Genomic DNA, 19,195 nt, shown 5'->3' with positions numbered 1-19,195 from the left:
CAGTAATATTTAAGAAGGTAAAAAAAAACCCCAAATGGCCAATATTTCATTAGGACAAAGCTAGGTTTATTGTTTATTCAAAGGTAATGAAAAATATTTTTGTTGGGAGTCCAGGTTTTGTTAGATATCAACATCTCAAAGAAAGAAATATGTATTTTTCCTAATGCCTGTCTTTTAAAATATTTGGTAGCAAAAGTGAAAGTATTTTATTCCTTTTATAAACCAATTTTAAAAACACAGAAATGATTCACAAAAGGCAAGATATGAATTCAACCTAAGTGTCTATCGGTGGATGAGTGGATAAAGAAAATCTGATATATATACATATATAGTAGGATATTATACACATATATAAAGAATATTTTAAGGCTGAATATATCAACTTTAAAAAAGAAAAAATCCTGTCATTTGAGACAACATGGATGAGCCTAGAGGATATTATGCTATGAGAAATAAGCCTGGAACAGAAAGACAAATACTGCATGATCTCACTTATATGTGGAATTTAAAAAACTCCCATTCATAGAAGAAGACTGTAATAGAAAGGTGGTTGCCAGGGTTTGTGGACTGGGGAAATGCGGAGTGTTAGTCAAAGCGGACAAAGTTGCAGTTATATGGAATAAAAAAATCTGAAGATCTAAGTATAACATGGTGACTATAGTTCATCAATACTACTATACTGCATACTTGAATTTACTGAGAGTAAATCTTAAATGTTTTCACTACAATAAAAAAGAAAGATAATTATGTGAAGTGATAAATATATTAGATTGTGATACTTCATAATGTGCGTATATACATATAAATCAAACCATCATCTACAATGTAAAGGTATACAATTTTTATTTGTTAATTATATCTCCATAAAGGTGGAGGAAAAAAGTGCAAAGAAAAATTTAAATTCAGAATCATGTTTTTTCTATGCAACTAAAGTTAGCAAAATTAAATTGAATTCTGAAACTTCTGAGGATAATCATAAACTCATAATATAATGTCTATTCTTTCATATGGAAGGAATCAAAACTTTAAAAGTTAATATTGAATATAGGTGGTTAAGTTTTCAATGATACATATTTGGACTATAGTGATGATTATCACTTTTTTTTATTGCAGTGTTCATATCAAAGATTGCCTCTAAACTTTAGTTGACATTTTTGCGTGCAAAAGGAATATTCATTTTTACATGGTCAGGCACTGAGTGTAGTCAGTATTTAATTTTTTTTCTGGACGAGGCTTAATAGAATTATGCTTTAAAAAAATAAAATTATGTTTTTAAAACTATGCTCTTATTTGGAACAATGTAAACTAAGAAATAAGCTGAGGTGAGATGGGATGGATAGCAAAGGGAATATAAACTGGAATAGTTATAAATAGGAGCTTGATAAAATTTTCTACAGAGAAGGAAAAATGAACAGTGGAAAAAGAAATGGAAATAAGAATTCACTTATCACTCAGATTTTTGAAACTAAGAGTGAAATGATAAAGAAATGGAGGTAGAATACATTGTGGGGCAAAAGTAGGTTTTCAGATGTTCATATGGAAAATAATACAATAATTAATAAATAATAATACCAGAATAAACTCTGGTGCACTAACAACTGTAAACCTACTTTTACACCCAGTAGCTACTTACCAGTTTTAGATACACTGAGGCAAGGATGTGGTGGTTAAAGTCAAGCACTGATTATTGTTGAATTAGTGAGAAAAGGGATGAGACAGTGAAAGGATTAAAGTAGAAAATAGGAACAGAAAAAAATACAAAAAAAAGATTTGATAAGAATAAATATAGAAGTATAATAAAAGGAAAGTTTGAGGACAAAAGGCAAATTAAAAAAATTCAAGGAAACTATATTTATAAGATTTTATGGCTATGTAAAAATCTTCATTTCTCTTAGCCTCGTTAACATTACTGAAAATCTAGCAAGACACAAATCCTAGGAGCCTTGCCTGTTCTGCATGATGCAGTGTGCTAAGCAAACCCACTGCCAGTTTGGGAACAATTCCAGGGCAAAATGGGATCCGTCCCAGAGTTCTGAAGAAGTGGCAAGAAAATAAACAATATAAAAAATAAAATTAAATACCCCAATTACTTCCAAGTTCTTTACAAGGTTCTGTTTTAGTATACATCCCAAAAAAGCTCTACCAATTCAATGCTATAATAAAACATCCTTTTTTATAAAAAAAGTTAAAATCCTTTACCAGTATTGCCACAATTAGTATAATTTCAATCCTATGAAGTTAATCTGAAGCAGAGTGAGACTAATACTTTTCCACTGTCTTTTCAATCTTTCACTTTGTATTAGGCTCTCCATTTGCATATCTTATTTTCTCAATGGGAAGAAATATCTAATTGTAGGAGTGCCTTTTAATGCAAAATAGGAAGTAAATAACTTAAATGACCAATTTAAAAAAGTAAGGTTTTCCACGATCACCTAACCCCTTTTTCAAACACTAGATTTTAAAATGACCTGATTTAGGAAAATCCTTTCCATTAACCACAAATTTTATGATATACTATTATCATGATGAACAGAAAATGTTTATGAAAATGGATATTTAAGCAATTTGCATGTATTATTTAACTTAATGCACATAATCTTGTGAATTAAGCACTTTATTTTGATTTTAAAGTTTAATGTAGTAAATAAGGCTTTGGAGAGTTCAAATAATTTGTCTATAATTCTAGTAGGTGAAGTAGCTGCAATTGGAACCCAGGCTCTTAACTTCTGGCACAGGGCTTGGCTGCTAGAGAAGTGAAGTGGTACAGTTATCTAGCATGGGGAGGTAGATATAGAATGGGAACATTTACATGTTGCACTGATGCAAAATAATTTTAAGATTCTAAAACCTGTCTGCCATGCAACAAATATATTTCTCACTCAAGAGTGGTTCTAAGCCAAGATTGCTGTTTAAATATTGTCTGTGGGGTGGGGTGGCTTTGGTATGACCTTTGTGTGTCTCTGTGAGGGTGCATGCACTCAAGAATGTCCAAGTCGAAATTTACTTCCCAAAATAACCTAGAAAAATATCTCAGGTTTTGCCAAACCAGTTCATTTGTTGACAGGGATAATTTGGCAGTAATTTCTTAACCAAAATTTCATTGTCTAAGTATTTCTCAAACTTATTATTGTAACTGTTTGACAACATGACAATGGAGTATCTTATTGTTAAATCCATCCTCTCAAACCCTTAACTACCTTCCTTGCCTTCCTGTCTCCTAATAGAAGAGTATGCTTATTTGTAGTAGCTGATTTAAAATCCTTGTCTGATAACTTCAGTATCTGGATCATTTCATAGTTAGTATCTGTTTCCTTGAAAATGAGTCACATTATCTTTACTCTCCATATGTTAAAAAATTTTGGATTGTACCCTGAACATTGTGAGTATTATGTTGTGGAGACATTGTGTTACCATACCAGAGGGTGCTGATGTTTTTATTTCTCCAGCCAATTAAGCTGGTTAGGCTCAGACTCCAAACTGCCACTCCTTTGAAGAGCAGCAGCTCCTATCTCAGTTCAGTACTTTAAGTCACAGGTGCGGACTGGTTTCATGTTGTCCCACAAATCCGTGGGTTCAAGGAATAGCCAGAGACTTGGGCCAAATTTAAACACAGAACTTAAGAGTTCTCTGCTGGCTCCCTCCTCTCTGGGGGTCCTTCCCTCACTCTATGGTGACCATGGTTTTTCTGGGCTCATTCTGCCTCCTGGTTCTGCTAGCCAGAATAATGGTGGGCTTTTTATTGGAATTTCAGCCACTGAAACTTTGGCTACCCTTAGGATAAAACCACAGAAAACTGGGAATTGACGCTGAGCCATTAATTGCTCCACATTTTGACTCCCTATCAAAATGTGCAGAGTTCCGTCTCTGAAGTCTTCAGGTAGTTGATTTTTTGTATGTTGTCCAGAGTTATTACTCTTAATTTGTAGAGGATTGGTTTGTTTGGTACTCACTTCTTCTTAACGGAAGTTGAACTCCTAAACTTAGTTTTTGTTTATTTAAATCCCTCCATTCTTCTGAAATTTCGCCATAATTTTCCAGAGATGATTTAACCAGCAATCCAATAGCTTTTCCAAAAGCTCTTACTTTGTTTAATGCTCATTCGATAGTAGTTCACACTACTAAGCAGCTCCTCCTCGAAACTTGTTTTGTTTTTTTTGGTTACCAGTGTACTATTTAGGTTTTCTTCTAAGGTTTTAGTATTTTCATTGGTCCTTCTTTCTAGAACATAAATGTGGGTATTCTCTAAGGTTCAGACATGAGTACACTGTTCTCCCCTCATTATACACTCTTCTTATCATTCATTCTCACGTCAAGGCTATTGAGTATTAATCCTAAAGTTTGTGTGTTCAGGCTCACCCTCTCTCTTGACAGCCATTCTCAATTCCCTTTTGATCCAATACATTCTCACTTGTTTTGTTGTCTACTGTAGACCACCATGCTTTAAATCATGATATACTTGTAATCACCTTTTCCTCAAATCCGGTTCACACTTCAAACCTTCATTTCCCTTTTTTAGCATCAAAAAATCTTAAGACAAGATAAAACTTTAAAGAAACTGAGATTAGGCTCTTCTAGAATGGTAAAATCCAAAACAAGGCTACGGGTATGACAAAGGGCTACCAACTTTTAATTTTGACAAGAAAGAAGTTAGTAAAGACAACAAACCACCAAGATCTCTCTCCTTCTTGTCAAAAAGAAATAGACATTTATTAGATAGATAGGAGGAAGTTTTAGATTCAGCTTTATAAAAATTCTAATCAGAGGATGAGAGGCAAGAGCTAGGGACAGGAATGGGGATCCTGAGGCTACAGCATGGGAAAGAGGAGGAGACAATTTCCATTGGCAGTGGCATGAAGGAAAGGAAGATTTACTGTGGCTACTTGGCCATCCAGCAGGAATACGTTCCAGATGATACTTTAAGGGAATATGAACAAGTCAGTGACCCCTTGTACCATTAGTACAGGGAAACATGCTGTCCTGAATGTTAATAGTGGAGAGCAATTGGGAGTAAAAATAAGAGTGTGTAAACCCATTCAATATGGAATTACTTAGATGAAAACTGAGCTGAAATACAAAAATCATGCCACTATTGATAAACACAATGGGAGAAAGAAAACAAAGGATATCCATCTTGAAATTATTTGGCTTTCCAAAAGGGACTTGCCAGGGAAGAAAAAAAAATCACAGGTTACTGACACACAGAATGCCTGGGATATACTTTACAATAGTTCATTTTATTAGAATTGTAGGATATATTTATATTTACACCTTAGAGCAAAATATCAAGTATATGGAAAGATGTATATTGACAACAACAAAAAAAACCTTTCAGGGAAAAAGTCAGCTTTCATAACATAGCAAGACTACTTAAGCAAGCAACAGAAAGCATTAATATCAGGTGCAAATGAAAATTTAGGTGAGACTTCCCTTTCACTCCCCTGCCAAATTCTAGCAATATCTTAGAGGGGACTACAAATCTAATATGAATTGTTAATATAATAGTGGGAAAAGTGCTAGTTAGAGATTCCTTGGTTAAAGGAAGCTAAGTGGTTTTCTTACTGTTGATTTTAGATCCTATAACACATTCTTGCGCCATTAAAATGACCACAAAGTACATAGTATGCAGTATTTCACAAGTCTAAGGTTTTGTGGGACACCTCTGGAAATGCATCAGGGTACTACAATATCTTTTAACAAAATAGAGTCAAAATTCAGAGTTTGTTCTAGATTTAATGTAGTAGGTATAGCTAAGTAAACAGGATTAATTACAGGTATCATGATTTAAAGTATAGAGACATAAAGTACTTATTTATCCAATGACTGTGAAAAGAACGGACAAGCAAGCAATATGACCTCCATGCATTAAGAGTTCCTGAAGAGATGCTACAGTATTCTTGGAGCATGGCATTTTTTTCTGTAGGGTGAAAAGCAAACAACTTGTGAGAAAATGACAACATGATTTTTATAACAGGAAATTATAATCTGGTAAAATTATACCACATTTTAAGAATAGTGGCTCTCAAAATATGGTCCAGGATCCCTGGGGAGGATCCTGGGGGGCCCTAAAGTCCTTTCAAGAGATCCACTGTTGGGAAGAAAGAATCTGCATGGGCCCTGAGTGTCCCTGACTATTTTTGCTTGCATGACAAGAATACGAAGCCTGGGGCATTTCTCAGAGTTGCATTCGTAGAGGGAAAACTTGCTTTACTGCTTGCTATAAAATAGTGTGATTGCCAAAGTCAATGTCCCTCTCCTTTAATGTCCCAGCATCCATCTGAGTCAACCATATAACCCTCAGGTGGTACCAATGCAGATATAATGCTCTTGCAGGTTGCTGTGCTATGAATAATAAAGATGTTTTCCTCTGATCAAGGAGTCTTGTGTCTTATTCCATCATCTATGAAGCAATAACTGGCTACCTTATTAGCTTATAAGTAGGGTAAAATCTAATCCAGATTCTGATATCGGGAGGTCAATTACTGTCACAATACTATTAGATGTTATTTGCCTTTCTTTTTTAACTGTGTTGGCATTTACACTGATGATGCAAAAGTGACGGGCGAGTAAAACTGCTGGTGCCTGAGTATGACTAAGACCATGGCACCAAACTGTAGTCACTCTATTCTTCAATGCCACATTGCCAGTTTAAAAAGAAAAAAGCCAGTTTCACCGAAGAAAGTCCTTGACGAGGCTGTAAAGATTTATTGAATTTTATTCCCAAGTTAAGATCTTTCTACTATTCTGTGTGATAAAATGGGAAATATATATAAGGGGTCTCTGTTTCATACTGAAGTATAAGGGTTGTCCTGGGGAAAAGCACCCTAGTGTAACATTTTGAGATACAAGATGAACTAATCACTTTTTAAAAATGGAATGCCATTTTTACTTGAAAGAATGACTGATGGGCAGGCATTTTCTCAAAAGCAAATGAAGTTAACTTCTGACTTAAAAAAAAAAAAAAAAAAAAAAACCCAACTGACAAGGTTTCTTGTCCATGAAAAAAATTTAAGTTTTCACATGAAAATTAAAATTTTGGAAAACTTGTATCCATTATAGTAAGCTTGACAGCTGTCTAATACTGAAAAAACTTTTCTGATAAGATCAGTGATGATATTACATGTGATTTTTAAATATATCATAAAATAAGTCAGAATTGGAAGATCTGCATAGTTTAGTGAACCAATGACTAAATTCATGATGCTACGCAATAATGTGTGGGGAGGAGATACACTCAAAATACAAGACAGGCCAATGGCTTTTAAGTAGCAAAAAAGTTCATTAGTTTCGGCTTTTATACTGCAGCTAACACTTAAGAAACTACTATTTATCAAGTTTTGGAATAGTACCAAAGAATATCCATAATTTCTAAAAAAGTTATTAAAATACTCTTTCCTTTCCCAACTACATATCTGTGTGAGGCTAGATTTTCTTCCTGTAATCCAACCAACAAAAATGAAACAAAACCAAAATATCCAGATATTACAACAGATTAATGCAAAAACATTTTATAACAATGAAAAACATCTTCAAAACAAATTTTGACTTTTAGGATGACAAATTATTACATATTAATAAGAGAAACTAGATTGTTTTGAGGGGCTGTTCCTAACCTACTAAGGTTGAGAGAACAGCCTTTCATGCCTTTGTCAAGAGAAATCAGGGCTGAATAAAGTATACAAGCTCTGTTTTGTGGGCTCTGGAACACAGAGAAAAAATAAAATGGGAAATGTGAGAAAGGGGATAATTGGGGGGAAATAAGAGAAAAGACACACTAGAGACAGTCAAATTTGCTTAGAAACCAGGGAACAGATTTTAAAAAGGGATATACCACTTCTCATTTTCTTATCCCCTCAAAAACCCTAAAATGATGTATTGAATTGAAAAACAGGAAAGGGTTAGGATGAATTAATAATCAATCTCTGGAAACAATTTCTGCAAAAGAAACTTCAATGTAAATATTAAAACACCTTGGTATTTTTTCTTATTGTGATATATTTATTATGACAAATTGGAACAAAACTTTGAACTTTAATGAATGAACTGATTAAAGATAATTATTTTTCCTTCTAATTATTATTCTACCAGAGAGTCAATAAACAAAGACAGGTCTCCAAAGAGGAGTAATATAGAAGTGTTGTATGTATATAAAAAAGAAGGTATATTTGTCCCAGTCTCTAGAAACAAAACAGGGACAATGGGACATCTGCTCTGACGGAAAAGGCAAAGTACTGCACATGCGTGCGCACGTTTTCTCCAACTTTCTGTAAGTCCTACCCTAGGTTAACATGCACCACTGTACAGTGGGCACAATCACCATTTCTACTGAACAAAAGATGATGAGAAGAAAGAATCAGATGTTAAAGGACTATAAGGGCATTTTGTTTTACAAAGTTGTGTAATAAATGTAAGTAGTCAAATTTATTTCAAGTTCCTCTCTTAGGAAATGTACCACGGGTTCAGATGACATAACTAGATTTGCCTTTTCCACAGAAATCACTTGGTAATTACATATTTGACTAATGGTCTAATTTCTAACTTTTGTTCAAATGACAAAAAACATTATTTATCATATACCTGTATATGGCATTCTATTTTTAAACTTTTACAATATATATAAAACCAGGTACCTGGATAATATACAGCAACTTAACAAACTAATAAACACAATCTAAGAGATGTGCAATAGAGAAAGTATCTAGAGCGTTGAGAAAAGTCATGGGGGCCTAAAGTTCAGATGGAACTCACTAAATGGGAGCTGCACCTGAAATCCACTGTCTATAAGATATGAAGAGTTCAAGGATGGGGATACCATCCAAGACCTAGACTTGTGAGGCCAGTATTTTATAAGCTACAGAGGCCAGAAAGCAGAACAGTTTCCTATACTGCCTACTGAAACTGTCATACATAACAGCTGGAGTAACACAGCACAGGTAAAAGCCTCTCACTGAAGAGCTGTCTATAATGAAAAGGTAGGGAGCACTCTCCCCTGAGCCATGATTATGTCACTTAAGAATGCATAAATAAATGGAACAACAAATCAATGTTTCTTTCTTCTCCTTATTTCTCTAAAAGTCAATTTTTTAAAAAGGTTATAGTAGATGAAATTGTTCTCTCAAAACACTCTGTTTTAGCTTTCAGTTTATATTATGTTCTCCAAAGTGGCCTGGAATAATTTTGGTCTTGTCTAGAATTATTTTTTATTTTTTTAAAGACTTTCATTTATTTATTTTCAGAGAGACAGGAAGAAAGAGAGGGTGAGAAAATCAATGTGTGAGAGATGCATCGACCGGTTGCCTCTCACACACACCCAACCAGGGATCCAGCCCGCAACCCAGGCATGTGCCCTGACCAGGACTTGAACCAGCAACCCTTGGTTCACAGGCAGATGCTCAATCCACTGAGCCACACCAGCCAGGGCTAGAATTATTTTTTCATTTAAATCTTGGAGACAATTTAAGTTTACATACTTATGCACAAATTACTAAGATATAGGCAACTAGGGAGAAACACCTAGTAACATACTAAGGAACTAGTAATAAAAAGCAAAGTCCCGCCCTGGCTGGTGTGGCTCAGTGGATTGAGTGCTGGCCTGCAAACCAAAGGGTCACTGGTTCGATTCCCAGTCAGGGCACATGCCTGGGTTGCAGGCCAGGTCCCCAGTGGGGGGGCGGGTGAGAGGCAACCACCCATTATGTTTCTCTCCCTTTCTTTCTCCTTCCCTTCCCCTCTTTCTAAAAAATAAATAAATAAAATCTAAAAAGCAAAGGCCTGCAACCAAGACTATCTACCCAGCAAGGCTCTCAATTAAAATGGAAGGCGAAATACAGAGTTTCCCAGACAAAAGAAGGCTAAAAGAATATACTTCCACCAAACCAGGATAGCAAGAGATGCTACGGGGACTGCTTTAAGAAGATGAAGAAAAAGAGAGAGAGAGAGAGAGAGAGAGAGAGGAACATAAGAACAAAGGGGGTAAAATGGCAATGAGTAAGAACCTATCGATAATAACCATAAATATAAATGGATTGAGTGTTCCAATGAAACTACATAGTATAGCTGAATGGAAAAGATAACAGGACCCACATATATACTGTCTACAAGAGACCCACCTCAGAACAAATACCTACACAGAATGAAAGTGAAGGTATGGAAAAAAATATTCCAAGGACATGAAAAAAAAGCTGGGGTAGCAATACTTATATCAGACAAAATGAATTTCAAAATAATGTCAATAAAAAGAGGTAAATTCTCTTAAGGGAATAATCCATCAAGAAGATATAACCCTTGTAAACATAGAGGCACCCAACATAGGAGCACCCAAGTATATAAGGGTAATCTTGGAGGTTGTATAGAAAGATATCAACAGCAACACACTCTTAGTAGGGGATTTTAACACCACTGTCAACAATGGATAGATCTTTCAAACAAAGAACCACCAAGGAAATTGAGACACTGACCGATACTCTAGATCAAATGGACTTAATTGATATATACAGAACCTTTCACCTCAAAAAAGCAAAATATACATTCTTTTTAAATACACATGGAATATTTTCAAAGACAGACCACATGACAGGACACAAAACAAACCTCAATAATTCAAGAAAACTGAAATCATATCAAGCAACTTCTCAGATCACAATGGCTTGAAACTGGAAACCAATCTCAAGGAAAAAACTCAAACACATTCAAATACATGGAGACTGAATTACAGGCTATTAAATAATGGGTTAACAATGAGATCAAGGAAGAAATCAAAAAGTATCTGGAAACAAATGAAAATGATCACACAACAACCCAAAACCTATGGGACACAGCATACGAAGTCAGTCCTGAGAGGGAAGTTCATAGCTTTGCAGACCCACCTAAAGAAGATAGAAAAATCTCAAATAAACAACCTAATCCTGCATCTACAAGAACCTGAGGAACAACAACAACGCCCGGAGCGAGTAGAAGGAAGGAAAAAAATCAAGATCAGAGCAGAATTAAATGACATAGAGACTAAAAAAATAATTCAAAAGATCAATGAAGTGATTCCCAGAAGCAGTATTATAAAAATATCTTACTTCTAACACCATACAATTGACTCAGTATGTTATAATTCTAGTTTAAAAAATAAATTTATATTTACATTAAAATACAAAATGTATTATTTTGATAATAACTGCTTTCATGACATGTTACTAACTCTGACAACGGTATCCTATAAACAAGAGATAATAGCCTTTGTCAAGAATTAAGTGTGTGCATTTTAGTGTTATTTGATTTCCTATATACAAATATTTTTATTTAATTTAAATTTTTTTTCACTTTACATGTAACTTTTTTATATTTGTTAAATCATACTGTATTGATTATGCTATTACAGTTGTCCTAATTTTTAGTTTTTAAAATTGGTTATAAGAAAGAATTAGTAATAACATGCAGCGGTAAAGCACCGCTCAGCTATTATCCTCTGGAAAGTTTATATTCATATTAGAATTTTTGAACTTGTTAAGATGATAAATTATGGTATTTCTTTCCTGAGATTAATAATGATAGGATTAGGAAGTTAACTCATTATTAAATTCTGCTAACTTCCTTTACCTTTCATTAATATTTATCATATGGTGAATTAAATACTAGATACCCCCAACACACCCTTGATATTTGGTACCTTCTTCTGTACCACAATCTACAATCCCTGTGATGCTTTTAAAATGTCTACTCTTCCTTTTAAAAGGAGAAACTTATTTCTTTGCGTCTGGAGCACTTAGTGACTTACTTCTAATGAACAGAATAAAGTGGAAGGGAACATATGTGATTTTTAGATATTAGATAACAGAAAACACTGTGGCTTATTCCTTGTTCTCTCTCTCAGATCTTTTCCTTTTTTACTTTGAGGAAGTTGGTTGCCAGGTTGTGAAGAGAGATCCACATGGTGAAGTCTCCTGCCAACAATCTTATAAGTGAGCCCTCCTGGAAGGAGATCCTCCAACTGTAGTAAAGCCTTCAGAACTAAACCCCTTTGCCTACCTCCTGACTTCAACCACATGAGATCTTGAATCAGAACCACTCAGGTAAGTCACTCCCGAATTTCTGACCCACAGAAACAGATAATAAATATTTGTTGTTTTTCCTTGAGTGGTGTGACTCAGCAGGTTGAGGATCTTCCTGCACACCAAAAGGTTGCTGGTGCAATTCTGGTCAGGGCACATGCCTGAGTTGCAAGCCACGTCCCCAGCTGGGGACAAGCAGGAGGCAACTAATCGATGTATCTCTTGCACATCAATGTTTCTCTACCTCTCTTTCTCCCTCCCTTGCCCTCGTTCTAAATAAAATCTTTAAAAAACATTTGTTGTTTTAACTTGTTAAATTTTGGGGTAAGTTTGGGATACTTTCTATATTTGTGAGATTACAACATGTGACATGATATCTAATAAAACGTCCTCTTTGCCAAAGTCGTATCTCATCAAGAAAGACTGCAAACTACATGGTGTGCAAGAGGTGAAAGGTTTTCCGTTGAACTGAGTACTTCTCTAATGTCTCTAAACTACAAGCAAAGTACTAAGAGTCATCCAATGATACAGGCTCTGTTGTCCTGACTTTATACCCTTTCAGGAGCCAAAAGATTCTTGCATTCTGTTTGTATAGGATTAGCATTAGAAAGTGAACTATAAATTTTGTGTTTTCAAATAAAATTTTCTATAAGGGTCTCTTTTCCTTCAACATATCCCTCATTCCTCTTCTCTGTCTCATTTTCCAAGGTGGCAATAGTTGCCATTTGTCATAATGTCCACGGGTCTTAGCTCCTCTCAGATATTCTAACCAAATCCTAAGCGAAATATTCTAAAGAAAAGAAATTCTCAATCCACCCACCAAAACCAAACAAGAGGAGGAAAGGACTGTGGGTGGTTAGTAGTAGCTTCCTTCTGTTACTGTTTCAAAGCATTTCTATTAATTAATTCATTACAGAGGTTAGGCCAACTGACTGGGAATGTGATTTCTAGAAATCAATTCAGTTTTGAGAAGACTAAAATATAAAAGTATACTAAAAATAGAAAAAATAAATCTTACCATTATCTTAGCCATTTCTGCATACTGCTTTCTAGTTCTTGTCTTGTATAAAGATCCATAATTTTACAAAATTGAAGCCAAACAATATGGAATTTTTTTTCATTTTGGAAAAACCCTAATATATTCAAATCAATCAAAGGTCTTTAGAAAAGGATTTCATTTTTATTAACTAAAAGTGATTTTAATTATGATTCAGTAAGTATAGATATACATAAGCCAATGGAAAAGATTTTAATTTCATTTGCTTGATTTGGCCTGTATTTTTCTAAATTAGACCCAATTTTTACAATGAATATACAGTTAGCTCTCAAATGTTCAATAAATCCAACCTAACCATTCTTTTAGAATATATTTCCTCTTCTCTTTTAATCCCTTATATATCTAGTGTTCATTAGCACTTTGGCTCTACATATATAAAGATGAGAAAGATAAGATACAAGAAAGTTGATTTTTAATTTACTAAATGGTTACAGAACAATATAGAGTTGATAAGCTATTCAAAGTATTAAATATGTGGCTGTCACGTAAATCCTCTATTAGTAAAGATAATTAAGAGAACTCACTAAATTTAGATTTATTTCTTACTTGGAGCTTTATATTTTTTCCTCTTATTTTCTGCCCACAAATAAAGTTACAATTGATGCAACATCAGTAATTCTTTGGAAATAAGCCATCTCTGACATGATTTCTGTTACACTTAATTGCAGCATAGGTATCCAAATATGTATTTTATAAAGAAATCTTACAAAGTTAAAACAAATATAATTTTAAAAATTCTGAAGAATGTTCCCTTTGAATATTTACAGACTGAAAACTAAAGTGAAAACTCTCACAAATGACAAATTATCCAAATTTAAAATAAATTAAATTATTGACATTTCTTAAGAGTCTTTCATATCATCCCTTTTGTTCTAACAAAGACTGCTATTTTCAAAAAATACCTTCTATATATTTGAACTGGAGACACTTTATCTTCATAGAAATGTTATAACTGGAATGAATATAAGAATTTTAATTAAATATTAATGGTAAATAATCTCATTTGAAAGTCTTTGAAACAGCCCTGGCTAGTGTGGCTCAGAGGATTGAGTACCAGCCTGCAAACCAAAAGGTCGGTTCGATTCCTGGTGAGAGCAAGCACCTGTGTTGTGGGCTAGGTCCCCAGCTGGGGGCCTGCAAGAGAACATAATCAACAGAAGAAAAAAGCAAACAAAATATAACCAGAGACATTGAAGTTAAGAACAATCTAACAATAGCCAGGGGGGAGTGGGGAGGGGACAGTGGGGAAAGGGGATTACAGGAACTACTCTACAAGGACACATGGACAAAATCAAGGGGGAGGGTGGAGTTGGGGGAGGGAGGGGGGTTCGGCTGGGGTGGGGTGGAGGGATGGGGAGAAAAGGCATACAACTGTAAATGAATAACAATAAAAATAAAAAAAAAAAAGAAAAAGAAAAAGAAAAAGAGGCAATGGATCAATGTTTCTGTCCCTCTCCTCCTTTCCCCTCTCTCTGAAAATAAAATCTTACAAAAAAAAGAAGTCTTAGAAACAGGAAAAGGGTTTATAAATAATTTACTTAAGCACTAAATTTATGTCAGCATTTATAGTCAGTGATTTATAATGTGCTACAGTAAACCCAATCATAAAATTGTATTCTCAATATCAGATTCAGTGTTTCTGAATCCTCCTCTTGAGAAATAAACCTAAACACATACCAGTGCAATGGTTTCTTGCATGTGTCCTCATTTTTAGATAAATGGAAATTGAAGTGGAGGTGAAGAGAGCTGAATGGTTCAAATAAATAAACAATGATTTTGAATTAAAAAATATGCGCTGGGAGAACCCATCCCCAAATTTTTATTTCTAGAAATTTGTTAAAATTAGATTTCTCAGATTTGATATTAAATAAAAACAGGTTAAGACAGTCTTAGATATCTGATCAGTAACAGAATAACCCTGACACACAATGCTAAAACCTCCTACAGTCTTTAGAAGGAAAGAAATAACTACAGCGCTCTTGACGTAATTGATACTGTGAATATTAAGAGTCATTATTTGTTACCAGATCTTACTTTATTAAAAAGCTGTTTCATCCCAGTAAAACCCAACTCATCTCATTTAAAGAATTCCTTTTTAAACATAAAGTTTCAATGATTCAGAAAAACATGGAGAATATACATCTATATATCCACTGCCCTGATTTAACAAATGTTAACATTTTGCCATATTTGCTTCAGATATTTTCTTTAATAAAAGAAAGTTATAGATACAATTGAAACCCCCTTTTTGGGGGTTGACTTCTGAGAGTCACACTTTCTTCTTTTACCAACTGTAGAGGTAATCATTTTTCTAAAGAAGATGTGTATACTTGCTGTCCATGTTTTTAAATTTTTACTATATCTGTGTTTTTATAAACAATGTCATTACATTTTATATGTTTAGAAATTTATAAAACTATTCCCTTTTTGTCATTTGGTCATTTCTTTTTTTTAAAAAATAGACTATTTATCAAGATTTTATTTATTTATTTATTTTTAGACAGGGGGGAAGGGAAGAAGAGAAACATCAATGTATGGTTGCTTCCCTCATGCCCCCAACTGGTGTCCTGACCTGGCCTGCAACCAAGGCATGTGCCCTGACTGGGAATCGAACCAGTGACCCTTTGGTTCGCAGGCCAGCGCTCAATCCACTGAGCCACACTGGCCAGGTGTTATTTGATCATTTTCAATTTTACTCAACATTTCTTTTGTATTCTAGGCATATTAATGTATGAATTAGTTTAATTTTTCTAAAGTGTTTTATTGTAAAGACATACCATTCTTCTATTGATGGATGTTTAGGTTGTTTCCAATCAACATAGCATGAACATACATGTACCTATCTCCTTGCAGATGTGAAATATTTCTTTCTATATTGCTTCAATGAAGACTTTTGCTGGTTAGGTGGATTTTCTTTTTAAATTTAAGCACAGGCAATTGACGAAGAAACTAGAATGCTATTTTCTAATCAAGAATCATCTCTGTCTTACTACCCACCTTAGATTAATTTCTTATTTCTCTAAAATTAGTTTTTTGTTAAATGCCTAAAGAGAACACTAGAAAATATGAAACCTAAGCCTTTATTTTACTTGGAAATAGTACTTCTAATTAAGACCATTTAATTCATTTATTTGTATATACAGAACTTCTATTTAGAATTCTAGTGGTGAATCTAACTCAGGAAAATAAAATGAGGAAGACATGAATCAGCATTTGAATGTTCCTTTTTGCAGAAGCAATGTTAGGGTTGAAAAGAATCTTGTCCACTTTCTCTCCCATTCCTGCCCACCCAAGTTATGATACAATACTGACTAAATAATTCGGGCTGTGGAATCTCATTTCTCATTTCTCATTTCCTTTAGAGAATAAGCCGGCAGCACAATCTACCTTTGATTCTTTTTCTCTTGGTATTCCTGATTTTACTTTATCATGTGGCTGATCAAGAGTCAAATTATTCTTCCTTGCTTCACTGTCTTCAAGCAGGGGAACACAGCCATAACTGTTATCTGTAAAACAAAACCCTCTTGGACTTAAGTAGGGAACCCTTGTTTTTGGTACTACCTGGAAATGTAAATAGAATACAAAGCCAAATCCCTAATTTTAAAGAGTAGAGATTTTAAACTATGAGTTTTAAAATTTCTGTAAAAAATAGTTCCTTTGACAATTTAGATTTGCTCATTTAGATTTTAGCATATTTGCTTCATATTTGTTTTCATTCCTACTAAACACACAAAACTCTTACTCTATCAAAATTAGTGGTGTACAAAATATGTAGAATTTAGAATACTAGAATTATGCTCTTTGCAGCTTAATCATAAACAACTGGAATTAAAGTTTTACATAAGTCATATTTTCAGGTATGTATTTCTAGTTTAACATACTCATTCGCATAACTACTCCATGCTTATTATAGGAAAATTAGAAAATGTAGACATGCTAAAAGGAATAAAAAAAATAAAAGCTAGCTATAAGCTATAATTTCATTATCTGTTGTTTTTGTTAATATTTCAGTTTATATTACCAGTTTTTCATATATATACATATATATAAATAGGTAACACAGAAGAATCTTTTTTTGCATAAATAAAATTTATTTTTGTATCCTGCTTTGCTCATTTTGTTATATATTGTGCATGAATATATGTTGTTAATAAGTTAATCTATTATCATCACTTTTCTTGGCTATAATAATTTATTATTATAAATTATGCCATGGTGAGCATCCCAGAATACGTATCATTGAGTACTTGAACAAATATATTCTTAGAATTTAAATTTGTGTTTTAAAAGGCACATTTTAATAAGCTTTTGCTATTTATTGGCAAATTGTCTCCTAGAAAGTTTTATCAACTTAGAGTTCTACCATACAGAATATGTGATTTTTCTATTTCCTGAATATGTGCATCAGAGAAACAATGGAGAAATAAATTAGAAAAATCTGACTTCCACCTTTTTCTAGAAGTAGTTCAAGAAGTATGTAAAAAATTAGCATGAACATACCTCGACTGGAATTCACAAGAAGTAACTGTGATTTTAGCTTGTCAATAATAGTTTGTTGAAGTGACAGCTGTTCCTGTTGCTCACGTATTCTCTGCTCATAGTTTTCAGTCTGCTGACATAAAAACCAGTTAGCCTGATATTTACTGACAGATATATACATATATTTCTATTAATAATTACATAGATATGAATTGCTCATATTGCTATTTCCCAGATATTGAGCATTTATTTATGAGCTGAACACTGGCTCCAGCAATGTATTTATAATCATTACAAACATCTGGGATTTAAAACACTTGAAACACTGTAAAATTTTAAAAATCATCTTAAAGAAAATTTCACTTAAGAGTTCAACATATGGTTTCTTGGTCCTTCAGTTAGGATAAAAGTTATAACTGAGAATTTAATCCTTAATGATAACAAAAAAGGCATAAATAATAAAATAATGTTATATTAAAGTATTCTATAAAAATACCACTAACTTAAAAAAGCTAAGATTTCATTTCTTTTAAATAATCACAGTTTTGAATTTATTTTTAGAGGACAAAATAAAAAAGGAAATGGGTGTAACCAAAGGGACATGTATAGATTATAAAATTCTATTGATCATAAACTTCATTTCTAAAAGTTTTAAGACTTCCAAAAAATGCCTAATTTTTAGTGGATATCTTAAATACCACAATTTCTCTTATATTTTAAATCCATTTATTTTGCTATTTTATTGCAATAGCTATGAGAATTAAGCAATGAAATAAGACACAAATTTGCATTAGATAATACAAATACTATAAATCTCCACAAATTTGAAAATGTTGCATTACCATCACCAAGTCTACTGTACAAAGTCTTAAAAATTTATTACCAAAATTAGAGAATTCTTTACCAATTTCTATCATCAGGTGACAAATAAATAAATGACTAAATTATAAATTCCTTGAATGTGAGATGGGGTGTCCTAATAATCTCATAAAATCCTTCAGTAGATACTAAATATTTGATTTGAATCAACTCTTGATCAAAGTTCAAAGTTTCAGAGAACAGTAAGACTAAAGTTCTTTGTAAATTATACAGATGTTCCTACATTTCCAAAATAAATTAACTTAAGAAACTAAAGCAAACCCCCACATTTTCCCAAATAAAAGGTGAAATTTTATAATATATTTCTAACATGATAACTGACAGAACTGATAAGTAACCCAAGTGATGTACATGTCACCTGAATGTAGTCTTATAAAATATAATTTGATATCCCCATAGAGCTCTGCAAGGTAACTTATACATAGAAAGTATTCAGTATATGCTTGTTGAAAAAAAAAAAAAGGAAATAAAGAATCCAAGTTAAAAAAATCCAAGTACATTTTATTATGAATAGAAGAATAAATCCTGCAAGTCCATGCATACCGTATGTCCTGTGACTATGTGTACAACTGAACCTTAGATATCAAAATCCTGTCTAGGGCCAGGCTCCCTAGGACATAACATGACATCTTGTTCCTATATAAATTTACGTTCAAGGACCTAGAAACAGTGGGTAGGTTGACTGAAAGAAGGATTCAAATGTCTACAGGAAATTCTGTAACACCTCAAATTTACCTGGACTACA

General features: G+C 33.4%; 1 protein-coding gene across 4 annotated transcripts in view; it reads right to left on the bottom strand.

Annotated features, from left to right (window-relative positions):
- TANK (TRAF family member associated NFKB activator) overlaps positions 1-19,195 on the bottom strand; it is an 86,103-nt gene that overhangs the window by 14,711 nt on the left and 52,197 nt on the right. For 3 of the 4 annotated variants that reach the window (XM_045187398.3, XM_024579803.4, XM_053918726.2), the window contains exons 3-4: positions 17,593-17,704; positions 16,480-16,598 (exon numbers count right to left, since the gene is read on the bottom strand). In XM_045187398.3, coding sequence (XP_045043333.2) covers positions 16,480-16,598; positions 17,593-17,704 — 231 coding nt within the window. The remainder of the gene's footprint in view (positions 1-16,479; positions 16,599-17,592; positions 17,705-19,195) is intronic. The other variant, XM_024579804.4, reaches the window with a different exon arrangement.

This window comes from Desmodus rotundus, chromosome 2, assembly GCF_022682495.2.
Source record: "Desmodus rotundus isolate HL8 chromosome 2, HLdesRot8A.1, whole genome shotgun sequence".
In the NCBI taxonomy this organism is placed as follows: domain Eukaryota; kingdom Metazoa; phylum Chordata; class Mammalia; order Chiroptera; family Phyllostomidae; genus Desmodus; species Desmodus rotundus.
This window is presented reverse-complemented; position numbering and strand designations above follow the sequence as displayed.